The sequence below is a fragment of the Sceloporus occidentalis genome, unplaced genomic scaffold, assembly GCF_023333645.1.
Source record: "Sceloporus occidentalis isolate IW3139 unplaced genomic scaffold, rSceOcc1.0.p SCAF_2, whole genome shotgun sequence".
Taxonomy (NCBI): Eukaryota; Metazoa; Chordata; class Lepidosauria; order Squamata; family Phrynosomatidae; genus Sceloporus; species Sceloporus occidentalis.
Window position 1 is genome coordinate 165,584,717 of NW_028316982.1, and position 22,765 is coordinate 165,607,481.

Consider the following 22,765-nt stretch of genomic DNA (forward strand, 5'->3'; position numbering starts at 1 on the left):
AGACATTTAAAAAAAATCTTTATCAGATAGAAGTTTAGGACTTAGCTATGCCACAGCTGAAGACTCAGTTTTCAGACCATATCCATTCTGAGAACAGAATGCTCAAGAAGAGTCTAAAAATTGATAGAAAAACAAGTATATCCATCAGAATAAAAGAATGAGGTTTGCTAGGAACACATCAGGACTGATTGGGAGGAACTGGACTAATCAGCAAAAACAATGAAGTCATTAATTAAAAGAATTAAGTGGGCTGTTGAGCAGAAACAAATAAATTATTACTTAGGAAATGTCTGGGACACTGCAGAATGAATAGATGAAAAACTAGGAATCATCCATTGATGATTAACCTCAGAGCTAAATAACATCTGGAGAACAAAGAGCTGAGGAAGTGGGTAAAAGCTATGGAGGGAAACCTGAAACTTCACAAACTAAGGGTGCCTCATTCTCTCCCAACACCCCTAGGGTTTGGTAAGTATGAATGTCTGTGTAAATTGATCAGTGTTTTCTAATATAGGTAACTTGAACTGAAAAACGGATCAGTCTGTGGCATTGTTTTCTGCCCTGAGGTTGGGTGTAAAAGGTGCAAAATCTCGGAGTCCCTTTGTGACATCCCATATTGTAGAGTAGGCAGCGCTGGGCTTGTCTAGATGGGCTCAGAAAGCAGGCCATTTTTCGGGGTGGCGGGGCAGAGAACAGGATGAATTCAAACAGTCTGAAAAATAAGATTATGAAGACTTAATGAAATATATGATAATTTGATATTCATTTTGAGTGGCAAAGATGAATTGAGAAGATACTCTCAGGCAAAAGGAGAGGGAGAGAAAGAAACGCCTGTAGACTTTTCGAAAAAGGGAGATACAGTAGGTCCAAGATTTCTTTATCCTGGGAAGTATGTCAGCTATAGTAGCAATTTAACAACTTTTTACTATCACTTCGGGTCAACAGAGAACAATCTGCATTCTCTTCTTATTGCCACAGATAAGGAAGAAAAACGATGGTCCACATAACTCACCAAAATGTTTGAAAGTGCCTGCCCAGGCAAAAACTGAAGGGAAGATGAAAGGATCTGTTTCACTTTCCTGAACAAATCAAATCCTGAGGGTGAAAAAACCCACTCAGCTTATAAAGGCTACACTGTGACAGCTATGAATTATGAGTTTTGCTCACAGCTCTTCTTTAATTTGATCTGATAAATTAAACCATACAGAACACTGACACACATTGTGAATGGAAGTTCTTAAGGCAGAGAGAACTATAGCCGGGGGCATATTTCAGAGCCTTCAGTTAAATGCATCTGCTCAAACTTTTGCTATTAATTTATTGTTAAACGCATACTATGAAAATTTTAAAAGAGAAAGTAAATCATACCTAAAATGGAATTGCTAAGTAACTATGAATTATGGAAGGACACATTTGAATGGCTGATTATTCCTATGCAAAGTCAAGAATCGATGGTGCTTTCAATCCCAAGATGACAAAACTTACTGATCAAAAGTCTCTTTTGAAGGCTACAGTATCAGCAAAACACAACTTTTAGTAAATAACTTTTTCAAAAAGAACGTATATATCAATGAGAAGTTTTTTGTGACGAAAAACACACATTGGGAAGATCAGTAAAATAATTTGTCCATTTAAGCTTTTAACTCCTTCAGCTGCCACAATCAATTGATCAACTTGTTAGGATATAAACCAGCACATGATCTCTTAGTGTACTGCCAGAATGATGCATTGAACTAAATTAGACATTTGTTGTTAACTGCCTTTGAGTCGACCTCAAGCCATGGGGACCCTATGGATGAGGGACCTCCAAGTCACCCTATCCTCTTCCTCTTTTCCTATTGCCCTCCACTTGACCAAGTATTATAGTCTTTTCTAGTGAGTCCTTTCTTCTCACAATATGCCCAAAATAGGACAACCTCCGTTTAGTCATCTTTGCTTCCAGGGAGAGTTGGGCCTGATCTGCTCTAGGATCCATCCATTGCTCTTTTTAGCAGTACATGGTATTCTCAGAACTCTTCTCCAGCACCACTTCTCAAATGAATTGATTTCCCCCCCTATGAGCCTTCTTCAGCTTTCACAACCAGACATAGAAATAGGAAATGTGATGGCATAGCCAATCCTAACTTTGATATTTAATGATATATCTTTACACTTCAGAGCTTTGTCTAGGTCCTTCATAGGTGCCCTTCCTGGTCCTAGTCTTCTTCTGATTTCTTGACTGCAGTCTTAGCTCTGATTGGTGATTGAGCTCAAATATGGGAAATCTTGGACTATTTCAATCTCTTCATTGTCTACTTTAAAAGTATAGAATCATAGAATCGTAGAGTTGGAAGAGACCACAAGGGCCATCCAGTCCAACCCCCTGCCATGCAGGAAATCCAAATCAAAGCATCCCTGACAGATGGCCATCCAGCCTCTGCTTAAAGAGCTCCAAAGAAGGAGACTCCACCACACTCCGAGGGAGCGTGTTCCACTGTCGAACAGCCCTTACTGTCAGGAAGTTCCTCCTAATGTTGAGGTGGAATCTCTTTTGCTGTAGCTTGCATCCATTGTTCCGGGTCCTGTTCTCTAGAGCAGAAGAAAACAAGCTTGCTCCCTCCTGAATATGACATCCCTTCAAATATTTAAACAGGGCTATCATATCACCTCTTAACCTTCTTTTCTCCAGGCTAAACATCCCCAGCTCCCTAAGGCGTTCCTCATAGGACATGGTTTCCAGGCTCTTCACCATTTTAGCCACCCTCCTTTGGACATGCTCCAATTTCTCATTGTCGTTTTTGAATTGTGGTGCCCAGAACTGGACACAGTATTCCAGGTGGGGCCTGACCAGAGCAGAATAGAGTGGCACTATTACTTCTCTTGATCTAGACACTATACTTCTATCGATGCAGCCTGAAATTGCATTGGCCTTTTTAGCTGCCTAATCACACTGTTGACTCATGTTCAATTTGTGCTCTACTTGGACTCCCAGATCCCTTTCACACGTAGTTTCATTCAGCCAGGTGTCAACCATCCTATATCTGTGCATTTTATTTTTCCGCCCTAACTACAGTACCTTACATTTCTCTGTGTTGTATTTCATTTTATTAGCTTTGGCCCAGCTTTCTAGTCTATTCAGGTCATTCTGAATTTTGATCCTGTCCTCTGGAGTATTAGCTATTCCTCCTAATTTGGTGTCATCTGCAAATTTGATAAGTATGCTCCCAATTCTGTCATCCAGGTCATTGATAAAGATGTTGAATAGCACTGGGCCCAGGACAGAGCCCTGTGGGACCCCACTGGTCACTTCTCTCCAGGATGAAAAGAAGCCATTTTTAAGCACCCTTTGGGTTCGGCCGGTCAACCAATTACAAATCCATGTAACAGTTACCTTATCTAGCCCACATTCTACAAACTTGTGTTCAAGAATGTCATGGGGAACTTTGTCAAAGGCCTTACTGAAATCAAGATATACTATATCCACAGCATTCTCTTCATCTACCAAGCTGGTAATTTTAGCCAAGAAAGAGATCAGATTTGTCTGGCATGACTTGTTTCTCTGAAACCCATGTTAACTTTTTGTGATTATGGAACTGCCATCTAGATGTTCACAGATTCTCTGTTTAATGATCTATGGAGATCATCTGTGGCCATAATTTTTGTTTTCTTGATGGCCAGCTGTAAACCTGCCTTTGCACTTTATCTTGACCGTCTTCAATAATCTTTCCCTATCTCTGAAATTTTCTGCTTTTATTATGGTCTTTATTTATTATATCTACTGTCAAGTCAGTTTTGGTTTATGAAATCCCTGTGAATGAGAGACCTCCAAAAGCCCCCACTACCAGCAGCCCTGGCCAGCTCTTGCATTCTTGCTTCCTTTACTGAATCAAATCACCTGCATTGTGGGCTTCCCCTTTCCCTACTTCCTTCCACTTTGCTGAGTATCGTCCGCTTTTGCAGTAGCAGCCATACTTATGTATCTAATGAACTGTTATTTTTGTTGTTGTATGCCTTCAAGTAGTTTCTGACCTCTGGTGACCCTAAGGAGAACCTATCACAGGGGTTTCTTGGCAAGTTCCTTCAGAGGTGGGGGTGCCATTGCCATTGCCATCCTCTCAGTCTGAGAGAGTGTGACTTGCCCAAGGTCACCCAGTGAATTTTCAAGGCTGAGCTGGGTTTCAAACCCTGGCCTCCAGTCCTAGTCCAATGTTTTAACCACTGCATCACATTGGCTCCTTAGCAACTGGGCTTTCATTCAAAATGACTACTTTTATTTGAAAGATTATGAAACATGCTCTAATTATTGCCACTGAGCAGATCAAATAATTTCAGTGCCTTTGCACTGGGGAGGAGATCCACATTAAAAAAATAGTCCACCATTAGCAGATGAGATAAGAGACCTAATTTATGAAGTGTCCAGAAGAGACACCAATTGCCTATAACTAGACATTCCCACATGTAGTCAAGGGAATTTTCCTCAAAATTCAGTATTTGTACATAAATAAGGAGTACTGTGGTACTTTAATAGGCAAACAGATTTATCCTAAACATTGGACACATCCATTTTCAAAGTCATGCTGTTGCTTCCTTCACAGATTTGTAAAAGACCATGTTGAATTCTAATCCAAGAAAATGCTTTACAGTGGGTATTTGATAGCCAAAGACAGCATGACATTAATTCAAGTGTGGAAAGCAGCCTTCACCAGCACTGGCAATGGAAAGAAATGCTGGCTGTGGCACTTCAGCAACATCTGTACAGTGACATGTTTCTGACATCTTCAGTAACTGATCAAACACCTTTTGTTAAGTCTTGGTTTTTCAGAGTAAATAATCACCCTTGGCATCTCCTCAAGCAAGACATGGACCATGCCACACAGGGCAGGTAACCTAATGAAGGTTAGCCCCTTACCCTTGGAAGACTCTTTTGCTATCAGCCCCTCCCTGGATAGTTTTAGGGTGCATCTACACTGCTAAAATAATGCAGTTTGATATCACTTCAGTTGTTTGGGCTCCATCCCACAGAATCTTGGAATTTGTAGGTTAGTGAGGCATCAGAACCCTTTGGCAGAAAAGGCGAAAGACCTTGTAACACTACAAATCCCAGGATTTCACAGGATGCAGCTACAACACTTAAAAGCACTATCAAACTGCATAATTTCCAGTGTAGATGCACCTGCAGAATGCCTAAAGAGGAATACTGCTGGCTACCAATAGGCCATAGGAGCCAATTACAATACTCTCTTTATAAGGAATAGGACTTATCGTGGTAGGAAATCCTCCACTGATCAAAATGAAAGGACATCAGTCTGCTTTGATGGAAGTTTGATGGGAAACTGTAGGGGAAAGGGCCATTTTTTTTTCCATATGGCACTTTGAGTTACAGAATGAATGGAAGCTATGTATGCCTGCCCCCCCCCCCCATACAAATAGAGGAAGGAGCACTGTATGGCAATTGTATGGCAGACCAAAATACAGATTGCCAAAAAAAATGTTGTTGTTTTTAATTATTAAATTATTTTCTATATGGGATCCAAAGCAAGGTCTTGCTGACTCCATCCGCTGCATAAAGGAGAGTGGAGGCTATTATGCCCTATCAATATGGTTTATGTGCAAATATTGATGACATATTACAACCCTTTCCTAGGGTGTCTAAGCAGAAAATACTTACAACTTGACTGCATTTTGGTGTGAGGTGAAGCCAGATGCCATACACTGATCTACACATTTAGCAATATTGATGTAGATTTTTTTTTTAAACCCTTCCTAAACTTTTAAGAATCAAAGAACTTCCTGTTCAGGATGTAAGCCCAAGTGGCCATGCAGAAACCTGTTCTGAAAGGACCTCAGTTCCTCCTGAAACTAGTACTTGTGGCTCAGGTGCCCGGATGCTCCCTTTGAAGCACGCTGCTATTGATTACAAAGTGCTTCAAAGTGTTGAAAGGCACATCAAATAACAGGAAATGGTAGTACATGGAAGCAATTTTCAATTCTTTTCATTGTAGATGATGATCTGCTCTGTGTGTACTTGTCATACCTTCCTCAAGCAGGAAAATAAATCACAGGCACAATGAAATTCATAAGATTCACCAATCAACCCTGGTCTTGAACTGTTGCTGTCTGCAAGATTAGCATAACTTTGGTACAACTGCTGCTGTATTGTTTTTCACTATGCAGGTCAGTCATATTCTAAGCATTCCTATGCTGCTGCATGAGTTTAACTGGCTATAAAGTAAAATTTCCCCCACTGTCTAGGCTGCCAATGCAATGTGGCCCTACCATAGAGAAATCAGATGGGATGCCCAAGGTACTTATACTATCTTGAAGACTCTTGACCAAAGCAAGGTAGTGTACAAATAAGGAATAGAGCAACAGGGAAAGGCTGGACAGGAAAGAGACTGACTGAAGGGGACAGAAAGAATAAGACTGGATCCTTACATCTTTACACAACACACTAAGAAAATGCTTAGGAAAAAAGGGAGAGCTTTGAGAAAGGAGATGATGCTCTGCCCTTAACCCCCACCTGATGATTTTTGGGGGTTGTATCTGGTCATCAGATACAAGAGCCAGTTCTATGGATGGAGAGACGGATGGAATTTAATCCTCCAGTTCAAAGCCTATCGGGCCCCCCTCTTACTGCCAACTTTAGTAAGACCCAAGAACATTGGGTGAGTGTGAATGTGTGTATACTGAAAAGCTGTATGGTGGTTGAAATTTCTGTTTATTATTGCCCTATCTGGGCCAGAACAGGGTGCTAGTGTGGCTGAAACAAGGCAGTGAGTTAGAAAGAGGACAGTAACTGGTGCAAGGGATGGTAGAAGTGGGCAAAGGCCTTCTTCTGTTTTACCAGAACACCTCCACAGCCCACTGGCCAAATTAACATATCCTTTCTATAAAAGCTAGTGATATTTAAGTCCATTTCTTTAAATTATAACTCACATTAATGTCCATGCAATCAAGAAGTATATAACAGACACACATAGTAGACATAGGTACTAAAATAGGTCCCCAAAAAAGCCTGACTGCTACAGCTTTTATTACACAGCATTTTATTACATATACGTTCATGTTCCAATCACTGTATTAGGCATTTTACTGTTCTTTGTCCCAAACTGCATGTTTGCAATAAAGAAATAGTGTCCTTGCACCTGTTTTTGAGAGTGGGTGGCATGATTACATTCATACTCATAATTACATCCATCAGTCTCATAAAATGTAAGGGCATGGAAAAGAATTAACTCTGTGCTCATATACAAAACAATTCTTACAGAGGTTACCTACACACATATAAAATGGGGGGGGGGGGATGAACCACTTAAATAAGCATGCCTGTAGTTTTCCACCCATGGATTTGGGCTGAAATTATCCTGCAATGTAAATTGCCAGTCTTAAGAATATTTGCTTAAAGCATATGAAACCTAGGACTGATTTCTTGAGTTTATGGAGGCAGGCAACATTTCTGCAGAGGAAAGATTGAAATGATCCAGTGTCTTTTTAATAACAGCTATCACTTTATTTTGCAAAAAAAGTATTGAAAGCATGTGAAGTCAAAACGTTTATCTATCCCTTGACATATTCAGCTTAGAAAAAATAACATGCTTGGGGGGGGGGGGGACAGATTAGCCATCATAAGACCAACTTACAATTATTTCACCCCTCTCTAGGCTCTGTACAGACTGGCCTGACACACGCACTGACTCTACCCCCGGGCGCCTTGACGTCATATGCCGCTCCACACGGCGCGTGGCATCCTGATACTCCTCCGCTGCTGTGTCCATATACCACACTGCCATGGCTATGGGGCCATTTTGAGGGCTTTTTTTGGCTCCTTTTTGCGCCCTCAAAAGGCCAGATCGGGGCCGCAGTGTTAGGTCTCTCGAGCCCCACAGTCCCGTAAGTATTTTTTTCTTTAAAGTTACTTTTAGAAATCAAAATGCCAGTTTCTTTCTTCTTTCTTTTTCCAATGCCTGAAAAGGATGGAGAACAAGGGTGGGACCTTTCATCTCTTTGGTAGGATCTTCTTATAAAGTATACAGGCAATACTTCAATACAGGCAAAACTTCAAAGGTTTACTTGCTGAATTTTAGACAAGAGAGCATATGGGATTTTTAAAATAAGCATCCATGGCACATTTGAAATGGATTAACCTTTAGTAATTTGCATTCACAATCTTCTCCTACTGAGAGACTTACATACAAGATATGTAACAGTACAGGGCAGATTTCAAATAGATGTTTTACCAGTTTTATAAATCCCCCACACTTAACAATTTATAGCAGGAATAAACCTATATACCCTGCACTAAACTGTTTCATCTTAATCAGTCCACCTGATACTACTGATTTAGAAAAAGGCTATCCTCAAAAAAATTACTCTTTGACTTCATTCAGGGATAAAATTTCAATAAATACTAAAGTAAGAAAAGCCTATACAGTTGGTCCGCCTCTTCCGCAGGTTTGCCTTCTGCGGACTTGAGCTCACACGGAAGTCAAGCCCCAATAGAAACAATGGGGCACACGCCCCATTATCCTTAATGGGATTTAAGCATACGCTCAATTCCCCTTACACAGGGGGCGGGGGCGACTGTAATTTAAATTATAATCGTATTTTTTAAACATATGACAATAACAGTTTATAATAAAGTTAACAGGAACAATTACAGATGTTTTAAGCAAACAGACTGTGGTGAAAATTTTCTGGCTCTCCAGTGGTGGCTGGATTGCAACTCCCAGTGAAGAATGCTGGGAGCCAAAATTCCACTGTATCTGGAAAGTCACACAGTTCCCACCTCAATCTAAATTATTAATTTATCAATAATTGCGCATTAGCTCTTTTGATCTACCAAAAAGTACAATATTTATTGGAAAAAGCCATGAGACCAATCCACAGCAGCACATACACACCTTCTGCCTGTGGTGGTAACAGGGAGCAAGTAAGCAAGAAAGAGCAGCTCAAGGCCAAGTTCTTTCAAGGCTTGACTTCAGTAACTGGGATTCCGCCCCTCCCCGCAACATACAGAAATTAGAACACATTTGAAAGGTTCATGTCCAGAATGAAATGCATCTATATTAAGGGAGTTCAGTGATACAGCTTTAGGGATGGGACTACTAAAGGTGCCGATGATTATAGCAGAAGCACCCCAGAGACCTTTGGAATGCCATCCCATTGTGCTGAGAGGAGGATGCTGGCATACACCCAATCCTTTTCTTTAAGGCTTTTCAGCCAGCTGCCAATCATTCCTATCTGATCTTAATGAGAAATTGATCAAACATTCTGAATTATCACCAAAGCCACTGAGACATCTTCTAATTTAGTGCTGTGGATTTTTTCCTTGGCTCATGGGTATGACTAGTCAGTATGAACCCCCTTCCCCATCTCCCACTCCCCAGACTATAAAATTTAATCATCTTTGTATTATAAGAGTGCTCAACCCATCATTGACCATATTGCCAGTGCGCTTCTGTATCAAGAGCATGTAGTAAAACTTACAAAGATATTTACAGAAAGGTAAAATAACCAATAGTTTATTTAATACAAATTTAATACAGCCTTGAAAAGACTCGACTTCTCTGCTCCAAAGAATCTATTACTTTACAAGAAACAAACCTTAATCCAATGCAACTTGTTGCTGGTTTAAACTATTTGAAAGATTATGGCTTTTTGTCAAACCCAAATGAAAGAGAATTGAATTGAGGTTTATAACTAAAAAAGCATGATCTGGATGTGCTGTCCTCTGTAGCTCTTGAATCATCAGGTGAATAGTAAACAGCTCAAACATCTTCTTGTTGCTCCTGTAAAATATTTTTTTTTTTTAAGAATGTTATGCAGTAAAGAGACATCAAAATGATTATCCCATTGCAGTGGTTCAAACACGGGTCTCTTTCACACTACACAATTACAACATTTTGCTATCACTGTAACTGTCACACCTGCCTTCTATGGAATTTAGGGATTTGTAGTTTGGGCAGGCACTAGAGCTCTCTGGCAGAGAATTCTAATACCATAAGTCTGAAAATCCCTGGATTCCACAGGATGCATCCATGTGGGATACAGGTTAAAGTGGGATCCACATTTATTATTGTACAGTGTGAAAGACTTTGGATTGTCAAATGTTGTTTAATTATAATACTCGGAATCCTTGACCATTGGCCTACTGACTGGGGCTTCTGGCAGTTGAGGCCAAACAACATTTAGGGACCATAGTTTTGGAACTACTACAAATGAGAAGTTGCTATTGCTTGTTACCAAGAGATATTCTATGGTGGCAGTAGTGGGGTTGGAAGAAGACATGAATTAATATTTATTTTATTTTTTCACATCTTTTTTCTTTTAGCCAATGCCCAGAGTGTTGTGTGTGAGAAGAAAGAGGTTGTGTGTATCTCTGCCCTTCCAATTGCCCCACATATTTTATTGCAGGTGAATTCAGAGGAGGAGATATGAGGCTGTATGGAAAAAAGAGTCTGGAAAGCCTTGATTTGAACAAATGTTGACAGAGTCATTCTAAAAGTGAGCTGGAAGATATTTGGCTGGCTGGCCACAATACCAGCTGGGGTTCCATATCTGCCTGTGCTTTCTTGAGTACCTTTATTTGGATCTTTCCAATTTTCCCTTGACTACTGCCTGACTTGTTTTGCAGTCTCCATGCCTGTTTCCTATTAATTTTAACACAAATGCTTCAATGCTACCTACATTCTGACTTGACTTCACAAAGACGATAAATATATCATTGTTTTTTTTTTAAAATGCTACAAAGTGCCTCAAAAGAATAAAAAAACTCACTTGATTTTTGATAGCTTTTGCAGCAGAATGCTGAGTTTTTCCAGTATCTGAGTATCTAGCTTAGGATTTCGAAGCAGCACTGAACAAGTACGAAAAAATGCCTCGTTACTGCAAGCTTTTAGAAACCGATGCAAAAACCCTGTAAAATAAAAAAATTGATAATGATAATTTGATTTTAGCATAGATGTGATATAATCAGTAATGTAATATAACTAGTAGAGCTGTAATAGATTACAACTAACTAGTATTATTCCACATTTTTTTCTTGAAAGCCATCAGAAACTAGAAAAGAGGAGGATAGTCTCAGTAAATGGAAATTACATAATTCAGGGAACTGCAACCAAACTTTTGCCAAGGCAGTGGAGGACCATATTACAGGCACACGTTCTCCTTCTTGCTGCCTCTCTAGACAAATTAACTGAGCATTGAAGATAATAGGTCAGGAACACTGCTACCCATTGCATAGAGACTTAACTATTGTATCTAGTAAACCCTGCTTTGAAGTCAAAATTAAAACACCCAAGCTAGTAAGAACTACAAACTATCCAACCTTGAGGGAAGACTATCAAGCCATTGCATATACTAACAGCACATATAAGTGAAAAAAAGAGAAAAGACATGGATGCTATAGCATATGCAGATGGGTATGCAATTCTTCCGCATGTGATGGATTGCTTTATGAATTCTAAGAAATGGATTCTCTCACCAGTTTCTGTGATGGATCACTGATTCTCTGACACATGACCCCACAAATATCTGGGGAATGGCTTTTGAAAGGAGGATTCTAATTTCCAGTCAGTGTTTTGTAGTTGTTAAAAGTATTCATTTTCTTTAAGATTTCCTTGTTCCAATCAGGAAACAGTATAATCAAAGTCAAGTGTTAACCCTATACAATTATTCTACTCTCTAAAAACCCACTATGTCATGGTGTAGAAGTACAGGATTGTGAACACTCTTGGCCACTCGCCTGAATGTTTCAGAGCACATTCAAATGTTGAGCAAATTATTTCAGCATTTTGGCCTAAAGGGTTTAGTTTGCTCCTGCAGAATAATTTTGACTTCAAAGCTGTGGCAGGCCTCTTTGCTGCAGAAATCCTGTTTTTCACTTTGGTGATTCTTATGGCAAACAATTTTACTGCCAACATATTCAGTTTTAAGCTTAGTTATGTCTTAAGCTAACAGTTGTTGGTAATATCTGCTTTATGCATTCTTAGAGAATAGTTTGCCTCTGAGCTTCCCCTGTCAACCTGCTGAACTTGAATTGCCTATGCAGCATTTGATGCTCAAATTTCAGAGATCAGCGTGCAGTGAAAAGATATTTGCAAACAAATTTTCACTGGGCTGTTTCCCATTACTGGGAGATGGCTGAGACTACTGGATTGAAGAGGCAAGGATTTCACTTTGTCAACACCAAAGCAAACTTCCTATCAAATTTAAGAGCAATTCACTAGCGCTGCAAACCAGTCAATATTTTTTTTAAATTACTTATATGAATATGTGCATGTAAGGCATATAGCTTTTAATATCTTGTCTTTTCCAATGATGACAGACATAACTTTTCTTTGTTCAACACAATGCTGGGTGGTCTCTTTCTTTTAACAATTTCAATGCCTGCTCTGTCTTATCCAAAGCAAAAACAGAAGAATGAACTAAATTACTGTGGAGTTTCTTTTGTCTACAGAACGCTCAAATACATCAGAATTTCAGTGGAAAGAACCTTAATATTGTAGTTTCACAAACTTGTCCTAAAACATCTCATGGATACTGTAGCCGCCTAAGTCTGCATACAGGTAGGCATACCCAAAACAAAAGCGATTTTGCAACCAAAAACATTAGCAGCACATGTTGTTTTTAATTTTAAATAAACACTTTATTTTCCATGAAATAAAAATTGCTGCCACATTCATTTTTATCTTTCCTTATTTTATTTAATCATATTCGTGTATAAGTCAATCTCATGTATAAGTTGAGGAAGGTTTCAGGGTCAAAATCCTGGATTTTGATATGACCCGTGGATAAGTCGAGGGTAAAACTTAGGGGGGCATAAGGAAGGATGGAAAGGGGGAAATACCACTTCCATCCCTCTGTCTCTTTCTCTGGACCTCTAGGAAGCAAGTGGATTTAAATGGAGAGTTGTTTCCACAGGAAGCAAAGGCTTGCAAAACGGACCAAGCAAGTGCTTTTCAATGGGGAATTTTCCCCACATGATGCAAAAGCTTGCAAAACAGACCAGGCAAGTGCTTTTCAATTACAAGTTTTCCCCATAGGATGCAAAGGCTTGCAAATGGATCAGGCAAGTGCTTTTCAAAGGGGAGTTTTTTTTGATAGGATAGGAAGCAAGGGCTTCCAAATGGACTGGAGGGGGAAGGAATTCAATGGAGACTGGGGCATCAAGCTTGCTTGCTATAGGACCTTTCTAAGCACTACTGCTGCATTCACCCTTCTATAATTCTATCCAAGATTTTAGGGACAATTTTGAGGCATATATTTCTCAATTTATAGTCGAATATATATGGTAATTTTTATTAGGAAATGTCTTGCTCACAGTCAGTGGATTTTCCCTCCAAATGTTTTGCAAAGTTCCTTACACACACATTCTAAATCCTTAGCATGGAGCAATAGTTACTTTATTTTACATAGCTATTCATGTTCTGCTCTTCATGGTATCTGAGTTGGGAATACTTGAAAGCAGCCTTTTCTGGCTGTCACTCACCTACAGTAAACAACCATTTGAAATTATGCAGCACAAATTTAAAAAAACCTGAAATACCTTCAGTTCTCCACATTCATGGGTTTAACATTTGTGGATTTGATTATTTGCGGTTTCTGCGAAGGGCAACCATGCTCTTCCCTCCTGGACAGTCTAGAAGGGTGCACATGACCCTCCTCCTCCTCTGTCCTGGGCCTTTTCTCCCCCCTGTAGGAGGGAGAAAAGGCCCATGAATGCTCATGCTCCTCTTTTGCTTTCCCCATATCAGTTTTTCCACTTTCATGGGGGTCTTGAGCCTCTAACACCCATGAATATGGAGGGCAGACTGTATACACACAAAAGTGCATATATATGTAATATATTCCAACTTGGAAGAAATCTTGGCATTCCACACCAGACTGACTGAAGGGAAAGTGGCCAGTCCAAGATGTAATTTGATCACTGATTTGAGATACTTCAACAGCAGAAAAAGCTGCACAAAGAGGATCCCTGCAGGCCCTAAATATTATCTCACATGCATACGCCACAATATATATTGAAGTTTATTAATTGAGATGTTTCTATTTGAGTATTCAAGAGGAGATTTACAAGGAATTTTTTTTATGACTAGCAATGAAGCAGCAGATGATCCCAAACAAGTATGTGTATTGATAGTGGATGTGAGATGAAACATTCCTTAAAATAATTCCAAGCCATTTTAAGGTTTTGAACATGAAAACAGCACCTGGAAACGCATTGGTATGCAGCTGTTTTAAAATCAATCTGTATCTGTCAATATCTATGCTAGCTGAGGTTTCTCCACATTTTTCAAATTCTGCCCTACACATTACAAAATAGACCAATGTGGAATTCATTAGTGTATGAATGCCAGTTGCCAACCTTGGTCTTTTATCAGTGAGAATAAACAAAATTGAGAAGCAGATGCAGAGGAGAGATAGAAGAGGCATCACTGGGGGCAAGAATGGGCAGCAATCATGTACTCCTACCTTGTACAGGACAGCTTATAGAGTTTCTGGAACCTACCAAAGCCAGCTTCTGCAGTCTCTAGACCCTACCAAATCATGGCTGTCTTGCATTGATTCATCTGTACCCAGTTTTGCTGAATGCAGGCACTAATTTAGACTTTTTTTCAAAGATAATAGCCCTTTAAAGCTCTAAGAAAACTCAAGTCCTGCATTAAGATAGCAGAGTGCTGCCTTGTGTTACAGAGAATAGCACTGTTTTGTCCGTGTGTTGAGCTCTGCTTTAAAGGTAGAAGAGAAAGAGTATCCTAGCTAATCAGAAACAACACTACAAAGGCAAGATGAGAAGGGAGGGGTTGGGACAGGGATTCCTTGAAAGAAAAACTTCACGGCTTATCCTAGGTAAGCTATAAATTATTTCTTCTGCTCTAACTTCAAATGCCTCTCTTCAAGATGACTTCACACCTGTCCTTTAAAAGAAGAAAGGATGTGACAGATTAACTCTTCAAACACCACCTGTACTGCTGTTTCAAAAAGTTAGCATTGTGCAGGACTGAGTCCAAGTACAACCAAAGCCATAAGCCTTCACAAAGGCAAGAAACAAGAGTATTTTAAAAACATTTTCAGGCTTCCATTGTCATATCGAGAAAATATATAAACATCACAAGCTCAATACTTAGCAACAACATTACCAGCAACCATGCATTGTGTATAATGAAACAGCAGCAATGACTATGGCTTTTTGTTCTAGACAATTACACAGCTCACAGCCCTCTTAAATTTTTAAATGAGAGGCTGGTACAAAGCCATACTCAATAAAAACTAGTGGCCAAATTCCTGTAATCTGTGCACCTATTCATGTATGTGGCAGTGCTGTCTTGAATAAACTAAAGCCCTTGACTGGTATGTTTCTTTAAACAGTATGAAGCATTAGACAGGCACAATTTTCTTCCTGAAACTTATTAAAGGCCTGTGGCCACCTAATTTTCTGCTAATCTTTGCCAAGAACACTTTTTACTGAGATTTAGAGCAGAAAGGAAAATCAATAGCTGGAGCAAATATGTTTCTTTTAAAAAAAAAACCATCCAGTTACAGTAGTAGTTCTTCTGAGTAACTTCAAAACATGTTCATTCCCCATTTGTGGTCCTGGCAGAATTTCTGAAATAAGCAGAAGAATGCTTTTCTCCATAGAGAGTTTGAACTTAAAATTCTTAAAATATTTATACCTATAAAATAGCCTTACCCACAGCTAGTCAAGATGGTGGTCTTAGAGCTTCACCACTTTGTGACTATGTAGTGACAAATGTAAAGACGTATCATTAAATAGCAAAGTCAGAATCACCCAGGCCATGCATACAAGCTAGTGAAATGTGGGCTAGACAATGTAACTGTTACATGGATTTGTAATTGGTTGGCTGGCTAAACCCAAAGGGTGCTCAATAATGGCTCCTTTTCATCCTGGAGAGAAGTGACCAGTGGGGTCCCACAGGGCTCTGTCCTGGGCCCAGTGCTATTCAACATCTTTATCAATGACCTGGATGACAGAATTGGGAGCATACTTATCAAATTTGCAGATGACACCAAATTAGGGGGAATAGATAATACCCCAGAGGACAGGATCAAGATTCAAAATGACCTGAATAGACTAGAAAGCTGGACCAAAGCTAACAAAATGAATTTCAACACAGAGAAATGTAAGGTACTGCAGTTAGGGCGGAAAAATGAAATGAACAGATATAGGATGGGTGACACCTGGCTTAATGAGACGTGTGAAAGGGATCTGGGAGTCCAAGTAGAGCTCAAATTAAACATGAGTCAACCGTGTGATTAGGCAGCTAAAAAGGCCAATGCAATTTCAGGCTGCATCAATAGAAGTATAATGTCTAGATCAAGAGAAGTAATAGTGCCACGCTATTCTGCTCTGGTCAGGCCCCACCTGGAATACTGTGTCCAGTTCTGGGCACCACAATTTAAAAAGGATGTTGAAAAACTGGTGCGTGTCCAAAGGAGGGCAACCAAAATGGTGAAGGGTCTGGAAACCATGTCCTATGAGAAACGACTCAGGGAGCTGGGATGTTTAGCCTGGAGAAGAGCAGGTTAAGAGGTGATATGATAGCCCTATTTAAATACTTGAAGGGATGTCATGTTGAGGAGGGAGCTAGCTTGTTTTCTGCTGCTCCAGAGACTAGGACCCGGAACAATGGATGCAAGCTACAGGAAAAGAGATTCCACCTCAACATTAGGATGAACTTCCTGACAGTAAGGGCTGTTTGACACTGGAACACACTCCCTCGGAGTGTAGTGGAATCTCCTTCTTTGGAGGTCTTTAAACAGTGGCTGGATGGCCATTTGTCAGGGATGCTTTGATTTAGATTTCCTGCATGGCAGAGGGTTGGACTGGATGGCCCATGCAGTCTCTTCCAACGCTATTATTCTATGATTCTACTATTTCTGATTTTTACATATGGTTGTGAACAATGGACAGTGAGAAGAAAGCTGACAGGAAGGAAATCAGTTCATTTGAAATGTGGTGCTGAGAAAAGTTTTATGGATACCACAGATTGCTAAAAAAACAAATGAATGGGTCTTAGAGCAAATTAAGCCTGAACTTCCATTAGAAGGAAAGATGACTAAACTGAGGCTGTTGTACTTTGGTCTTATCATGAAATGATGAGATTCACTAAACAAGACAATAATGCTCGATAAAGTTGAAAGTAGTAGTGAAAGAGGGAGACTGCACTAAAGGCTGATTGATGCAATCAAGTAAACCACAGCAAGATCAGACCAGTGCAGTTGATGATTAGGGATCTGGATGTATCTTATTCATTGGGTCTCCATAAATCAAAGTTGACTTAACAGGAAAGAACAACAACAAAATTACAAGGCGTTCAGAAGACGGACTTTCTTTGTAGGTGTTGACTATTAGTTGCTTCTTCTAAGTAGTTTCCCTTTCTCTCTGATCAATGTACCCTTAAGAAGTAGCTACTGAGGAAGTCTCAGGGTCAATCAGGTTTTATGCACAGCACTTCATATTTCCCTCTTCTTTGCCACGGTCAAGTTCTGACTGATTCTTAAAGCCATTTCTTATTCCCCTGAAAATTCCAATCCACTCACCCACATATATTCCTAAGTACCCTTCCCTTTAATTAATCAGAAACACAATAAAGGCATGCACTTGCTTCCTCTCCTTCAATGTCATCTCCACGTGTCTCCACCCAGTCACCTACCACTAGGTAACAGTCATTCCACTTCCACAACCTTTAGCTTTTTTTATTCAAAATTCATGCATAGTCTGTCATGTACTGCTCAATTTGCCATCACATCTTTTCAATACTGTCTCTTATCATCCCTGTCCTGAAAACACTGGTAGTGGTGGGTGAGTTTTTTGTTTCAGATTTTAACCATGTATCTTAAAGAATACTATTTCAGCCTCCATACAAGACTAAGTTCTACTGCTTTTCAGCCTTTGGTTAGTCTCCTCTTCCTCAATGTATCTCTGTTACTGTTTTCCAGCTGTAGAAAAAGCTGCAGTATATTTTGATATATAGTACATGTGTACACTTGTTCTTCATGTATATACAGGTATATCTCAGTTTAATGAAGTAAATGTGCTTCTGGACATTATTTCTTTTGCATAAAATTTGATATCAGATGCAGAAATAATATAAAGTATTAGAATAGGTTTGTACACCAAGAAAAAAGTGCAGCTCCACATATTTCAGCAAACTTTCTATTCAAACTAACAACAGCACATGTGAAATGAAACAACCAGGTCAGGTAAGTCTTGTGTAAGCAAATTAAAATATTTGAACCTTGTAGAGATCACTTTAAGCACTCTTTCAAAATGCACCCAGTGCTGATCCCCCCCCCCCCCCCCCACTTTCAGTAGCTTCCCTTTTCTTTCTTTTTTTAATTTCCATTTTTGGTGGCCCTATCTATAGATCTATGCTGGGCAAATGCAAACCCCCTCTGAACAAATATTTCCAAAGAAAGCCCTGTGATAGGTTCACCTTAGGGTTGCCGTAAATCAGAAACAACTTGAAGGCACACAACACCACCACCACCACTAACAGGTTTCAGACATGTCCATATGTTATAACCATGTGCATCATATTCTGCCTACCATATGCACACTCAGCAGCAAAAGAATGCATGAACAACATAACTTTGAAGGTTGACTATGAGCTGCATAAAAGTTTGTCAAAGCTTATACACTAACTGTTGCACCTTCCTGCCATTTTGTGAGATTGACATAAAAGGAAAGTGCTCCCAACATCATATGACGTACACAAAACTGCTCTCTTGACATTAGCATGTTGGGGGCTAAAGATAAAAAGCAACAATGTTTCCTAGTTAAGATAAAACAGCATAATCACCCTAGGCAGAATGCGTGGGATGAGTCCTTAGCAGCAATTTATCTCAGTGGAAAATCAAGCAGGCTGGTTTGCATAGGAATGCACAGAGTACAGAGTCTTTTAGTTCAACTAACTGCTAGTCTTTAATACAGAATGATTATTCTTTTTAGCTGGAGGCACATCTGGAAATCTTTCTAAGTCTCTGAAAGAGTACAACCAGAAGCAAATAATTTAGAGATATGATTGCCTTTTACTGGAGCCAAACGCTGGACCAAGGTTTTGATTAAATAAAAGGATAATGATACCAGCCATAGTTTCAAGTAGCCAATAATTATCCAAAAAATTTAACTCTGGTATGATATGTAAAGTTATCTTGAATACACAACATTTCTCATTGAAAATAGTTACATGGACAGACGGCTCTATCAGACAGAAAATCCACCTGTATTAAGCATTCAGTAACCTCCTTGTGTAACAAACAACTTGTATTCCATCAAAGATTGATAAGGAGGGGTTCTGAATAATAAGGAAACCAGCCCAATACACATGTTCTAGATCAGTAGTCCCCAAACTTTTGGGGTCTTCTGCCCCCTCTGCTCTTGTGTGACAATCCTAGTGCACCCCCACCCATTTCTTTATATCTACTATTTGCACAGCAGCCAGCGGAGTCCACTTCAGCCACACCTAGCTCACCACTGCCTCCTCAGCTGCTCATGTGTGAATAAGAAGTGGTTGCGGTCTGCTCCTCCCTCTCTCTCATGCTGGCCTTATAGCAAAAGAAAGACCAGCTAGCCAGTTGCTTGGTTGCTGCTCCCAAGGTGACTGAGTGCAGACGGAGCTGAGCCTGAACAGCTGGTCAAGCAGCAACCAACAGCTGGTCATCTTGGGAGTAGCAATCGAGAAGCCTCTCACCCATGCCAAACTTGTGGCAAAGGCCGGCATGGGCAGAAGGCTCTTTGGCCACTGTTGCACCGCATCACCTTGGGAGCAGCAACTGAGTTGCTGGCTTAGCAGCACCCAAGAAACATCTCACTCATGCTGGCTATGCAGCAAAGGCTGGCACAGGAGGCTTCTTGGTCACTGCTTGACTAGCACTTCAATGGCTGCTCCTATGGTGACCAGGTGAAAAGGGGAAAGCTTCTCCCCAGCAAGGAAAGACTCTCAATTTGTCTTCACTGAGGCAGAGAAGGCATGGTCTGCTTTCCACTTTTCTCCCCAGTGAGGAAAAACTCTTTATCTGAGAGAGGAGGGCTGTTATGAAGAATCAACACTGGGTACTTTTCCTCCTCCTTACCAAAAGACATGCATCCTCCACACAGCTTCAAGCCCTCCCCCCTTGCAAACAGTGTTTCTTCTGTTAACTGTTCTCTTGGCCTGTCCTATGAAAGAAAGCAGGAGCAGCAGTGCAACTCCAATCTGGCAGTCTAGTCCAGCCAAAACTCAAAAAGCTTCAGCAAGATCATAACTGTGAAATATCCTTTTTGTCATTGTTTCTCTCCTGCTACCACGTGCTCGAGCACCTCATCCCCACATGGTCCTGAAGGCCGTTGATTCCCCTTGCTTTTCTTACGCACCAATATTTTGACTGAAGGTCCCCCTTTTCTGTCCCCGCCCCATGGATCTTTCCACTGTCCCCAGGGAGATGTACCACCCACTTCTGGAATCACTGTTCTAAATGTACAATCAAGGAGCTAGTCCTGACTTCATAGAGCATCCAGTAGCCTTGAACTGAACTCATGAATAAGGTCTTATCTGCATAAACCCAAAGAGATGTAAATTTTGCACGTTGAAATTTCTACACTCTCAATTTTGTAGTGTTTAAATTTGCAATTGGAGTTTATGCACACTGCGGCTTATTTTCAAAGGAGCATAACAAATGGACATGGATGTGTATTAGAGGGGCAAGGCCATTCAGTGAGATAATGATTAACTCCTGACACCCAAATCATTAGAAACATACATAATGACATTGATGTTCTTTGCCTTCAAGTAGTCTCTGTTGAAAGGTGATCCTAAGATTAACCTTACACAGATTTTTCTGGGCAGGATTTGTATAGAGGTTTCCTATTGCCTTCCTTTTAGGCTGAGAGAATGTGACTTACTCAAGATCATCCAATGAATTCCCCAATTAGGATTTAAGCCCTTGGATGCAAAAATTTTAGTAACTCAAATTACTATACCATGCTGGCTCTCAGGACTATTATATGCAACAGTTACTGTGTATACTAATGTATAAGTCTAGAAATTTTATTGAAAAAATTGACCCCAAAAACCTGGGTCAACTTATCCATGGGTCAATGTAAGTACTGTACTTTAACTCTTATCAAAAAAAGAAACCATCCTCTGGTGAGAGTTTAATCCATTTTCAGAGCATCTAGAAGACGCATCAACTTCCTCTACTATCTCATCCATCCAGCCTCTAGGGCAGGCCTGCACAACATACAGTCCGGGGGGTGGGGGCTGCATGCGGTCCGCCAAAGGATTTTGGGCAGCCCATGAAGATGTGGAACAACTTCAAGGCTCGTCCACTGGTCAGCCTCCTCCTGAGGAGAGGGCCATGTGTAGGGGGAACACTTGCCCTGCTAAGCTCCTCCACTGCTCAGCTTTATCCCGAGCAGAAGGCCAGGTGGTGATAGTGATGGTGGAGGAGGAGGAAGACAGGCAAACACTTGCCCCTCAAGGCCCCTCCACTGCCCAGCTGTCTCCTGAGGAGAAGGCCATGTGGTGGTGGTGGTGGAGGAGGAGGAGGGCAGGCAAACACTCACCCTGCAAGGCTCTCCTCCTCCAGCTTTCTCCTGAGAAGGGCAAGCAGTGTACAAGAAAGAGAGGCAAAAGCTCGCCCCTCAAGGCTCCTCCATCACTTGGCCTTCTCCCAAGGAGAAGTCCAGGTCGAGGAGGACAAGTGAGGCTCTTGTGCCACTCAGCTTTCTCCTGAGGAGAGGGCTGGGCAGAGGAGGAGGAGAATGGAATTAATTCTAATTAATGTAATATAATATAATTAATTAATATAATTAGTATTTAATTAAAATCTATATGCAGCCCAAAGAAGTTAACCTATTGTAATTTTGGCTCTTTCCTACTGCTACTCTGTGCAGGTCTGCTCTAGGGAGAGAACAAACAGTTATGCTTGTAAAAAAAAAATTAAGTTCTTTAGCATCGTTTTCTTTGCTTCATCCTTTGCTACATGCTGTTAAGTTTTACCCTTGACTTATCCATGGCTCATATCATAATCCAAAATTTTGGCCCCAAAACCTATTTTCAATTTATACATGAGGCCAACTTATAGTCAAGTATATATAGTATACAATATGCTGAGCCTTACTTCTGTATTCTTCACACATTTTTCAAGAGGAAAAATGTTGTCTAGTTATTGGCTCTTTTATTCACTTACTAAGAATTCTGGGTAGATATACCTGGCAAAAAGAAAAAATAGTTTTACCTAACTCACTTCATGCTTAGTGCAAAAATGTGTTAAGGGAGTGGATATGTTTGGGTCTTCCTCACATTCCATTTCAGTATGAAGAGTAAAAACTTAAAGAACAGTGAGAGTTCCGAGTATATTTGCTAACTTATCTGCTTCCCAAATTAATAAATAAAGATGGGGATGAACAATCTTTTAATGAAATGTCCTTGTTTGTTTGACTGAAAAGTTTTTATTTGTTCTGTTTGTTTTATTTGTATTTTGCATTCTATGCAAAAGACTGTATCAGTTTTCATAACTGTAAACCAGGTACAGGAGCAAGCAAGCATTAAAATAAGATTCAACATACTTACTGGATTCTGTTGTCATCTGAAGTAAACTATCAATGGCATTGGAAAGTAGGCCTCTATTTGATATTCGAATATGACTTAATATAATAGGCACAGCTTCATAATCCAAAAATAAGGCTTTTCCTTCATCTGTCTTCAGATCAATGCAAAGTGAATCAAAGGCTTGAGCCAAGTAATCAGCTAGAAAATACATTAAAGTTTAAGTATTAAAA

The 22,765-nt window shown here is 40.1% G+C and overlaps 1 protein-coding gene across 3 annotated transcripts in view; it reads right to left on the bottom strand.

Moving 5' to 3' along the window:
• Positions 1 to 7,026: 7,026 nt before the first annotated feature.
• Positions 7,027 to 22,765, bottom strand: part of CCDC138 (coiled-coil domain containing 138) — a 35,741-nt gene continuing 20,002 nt past the window's right edge. Inside the window, exons 13-16 of one of the 3 annotated variants that reach the window (XM_089511355.1) lie at positions 22,557 to 22,733; positions 10,756 to 10,894; positions 9,583 to 9,767; positions 7,027 to 7,943 (exon numbers count right to left, since the gene is read on the bottom strand). In XM_089511355.1, coding sequence (XP_089367481.1) covers positions 9,584 to 9,767; positions 10,756 to 10,894; positions 22,557 to 22,733 — 500 coding nt within the window. In that variant the 3' untranslated portion in view covers positions 7,027 to 7,943; position 9,583. Of the gene's footprint in view, positions 9,768 to 10,755; positions 10,895 to 22,556; positions 22,734 to 22,765 lie in introns of all 3 variants that reach the window. The other 2 variants (XM_089511354.1, XM_089511356.1) reach the window with 2 other exon arrangements.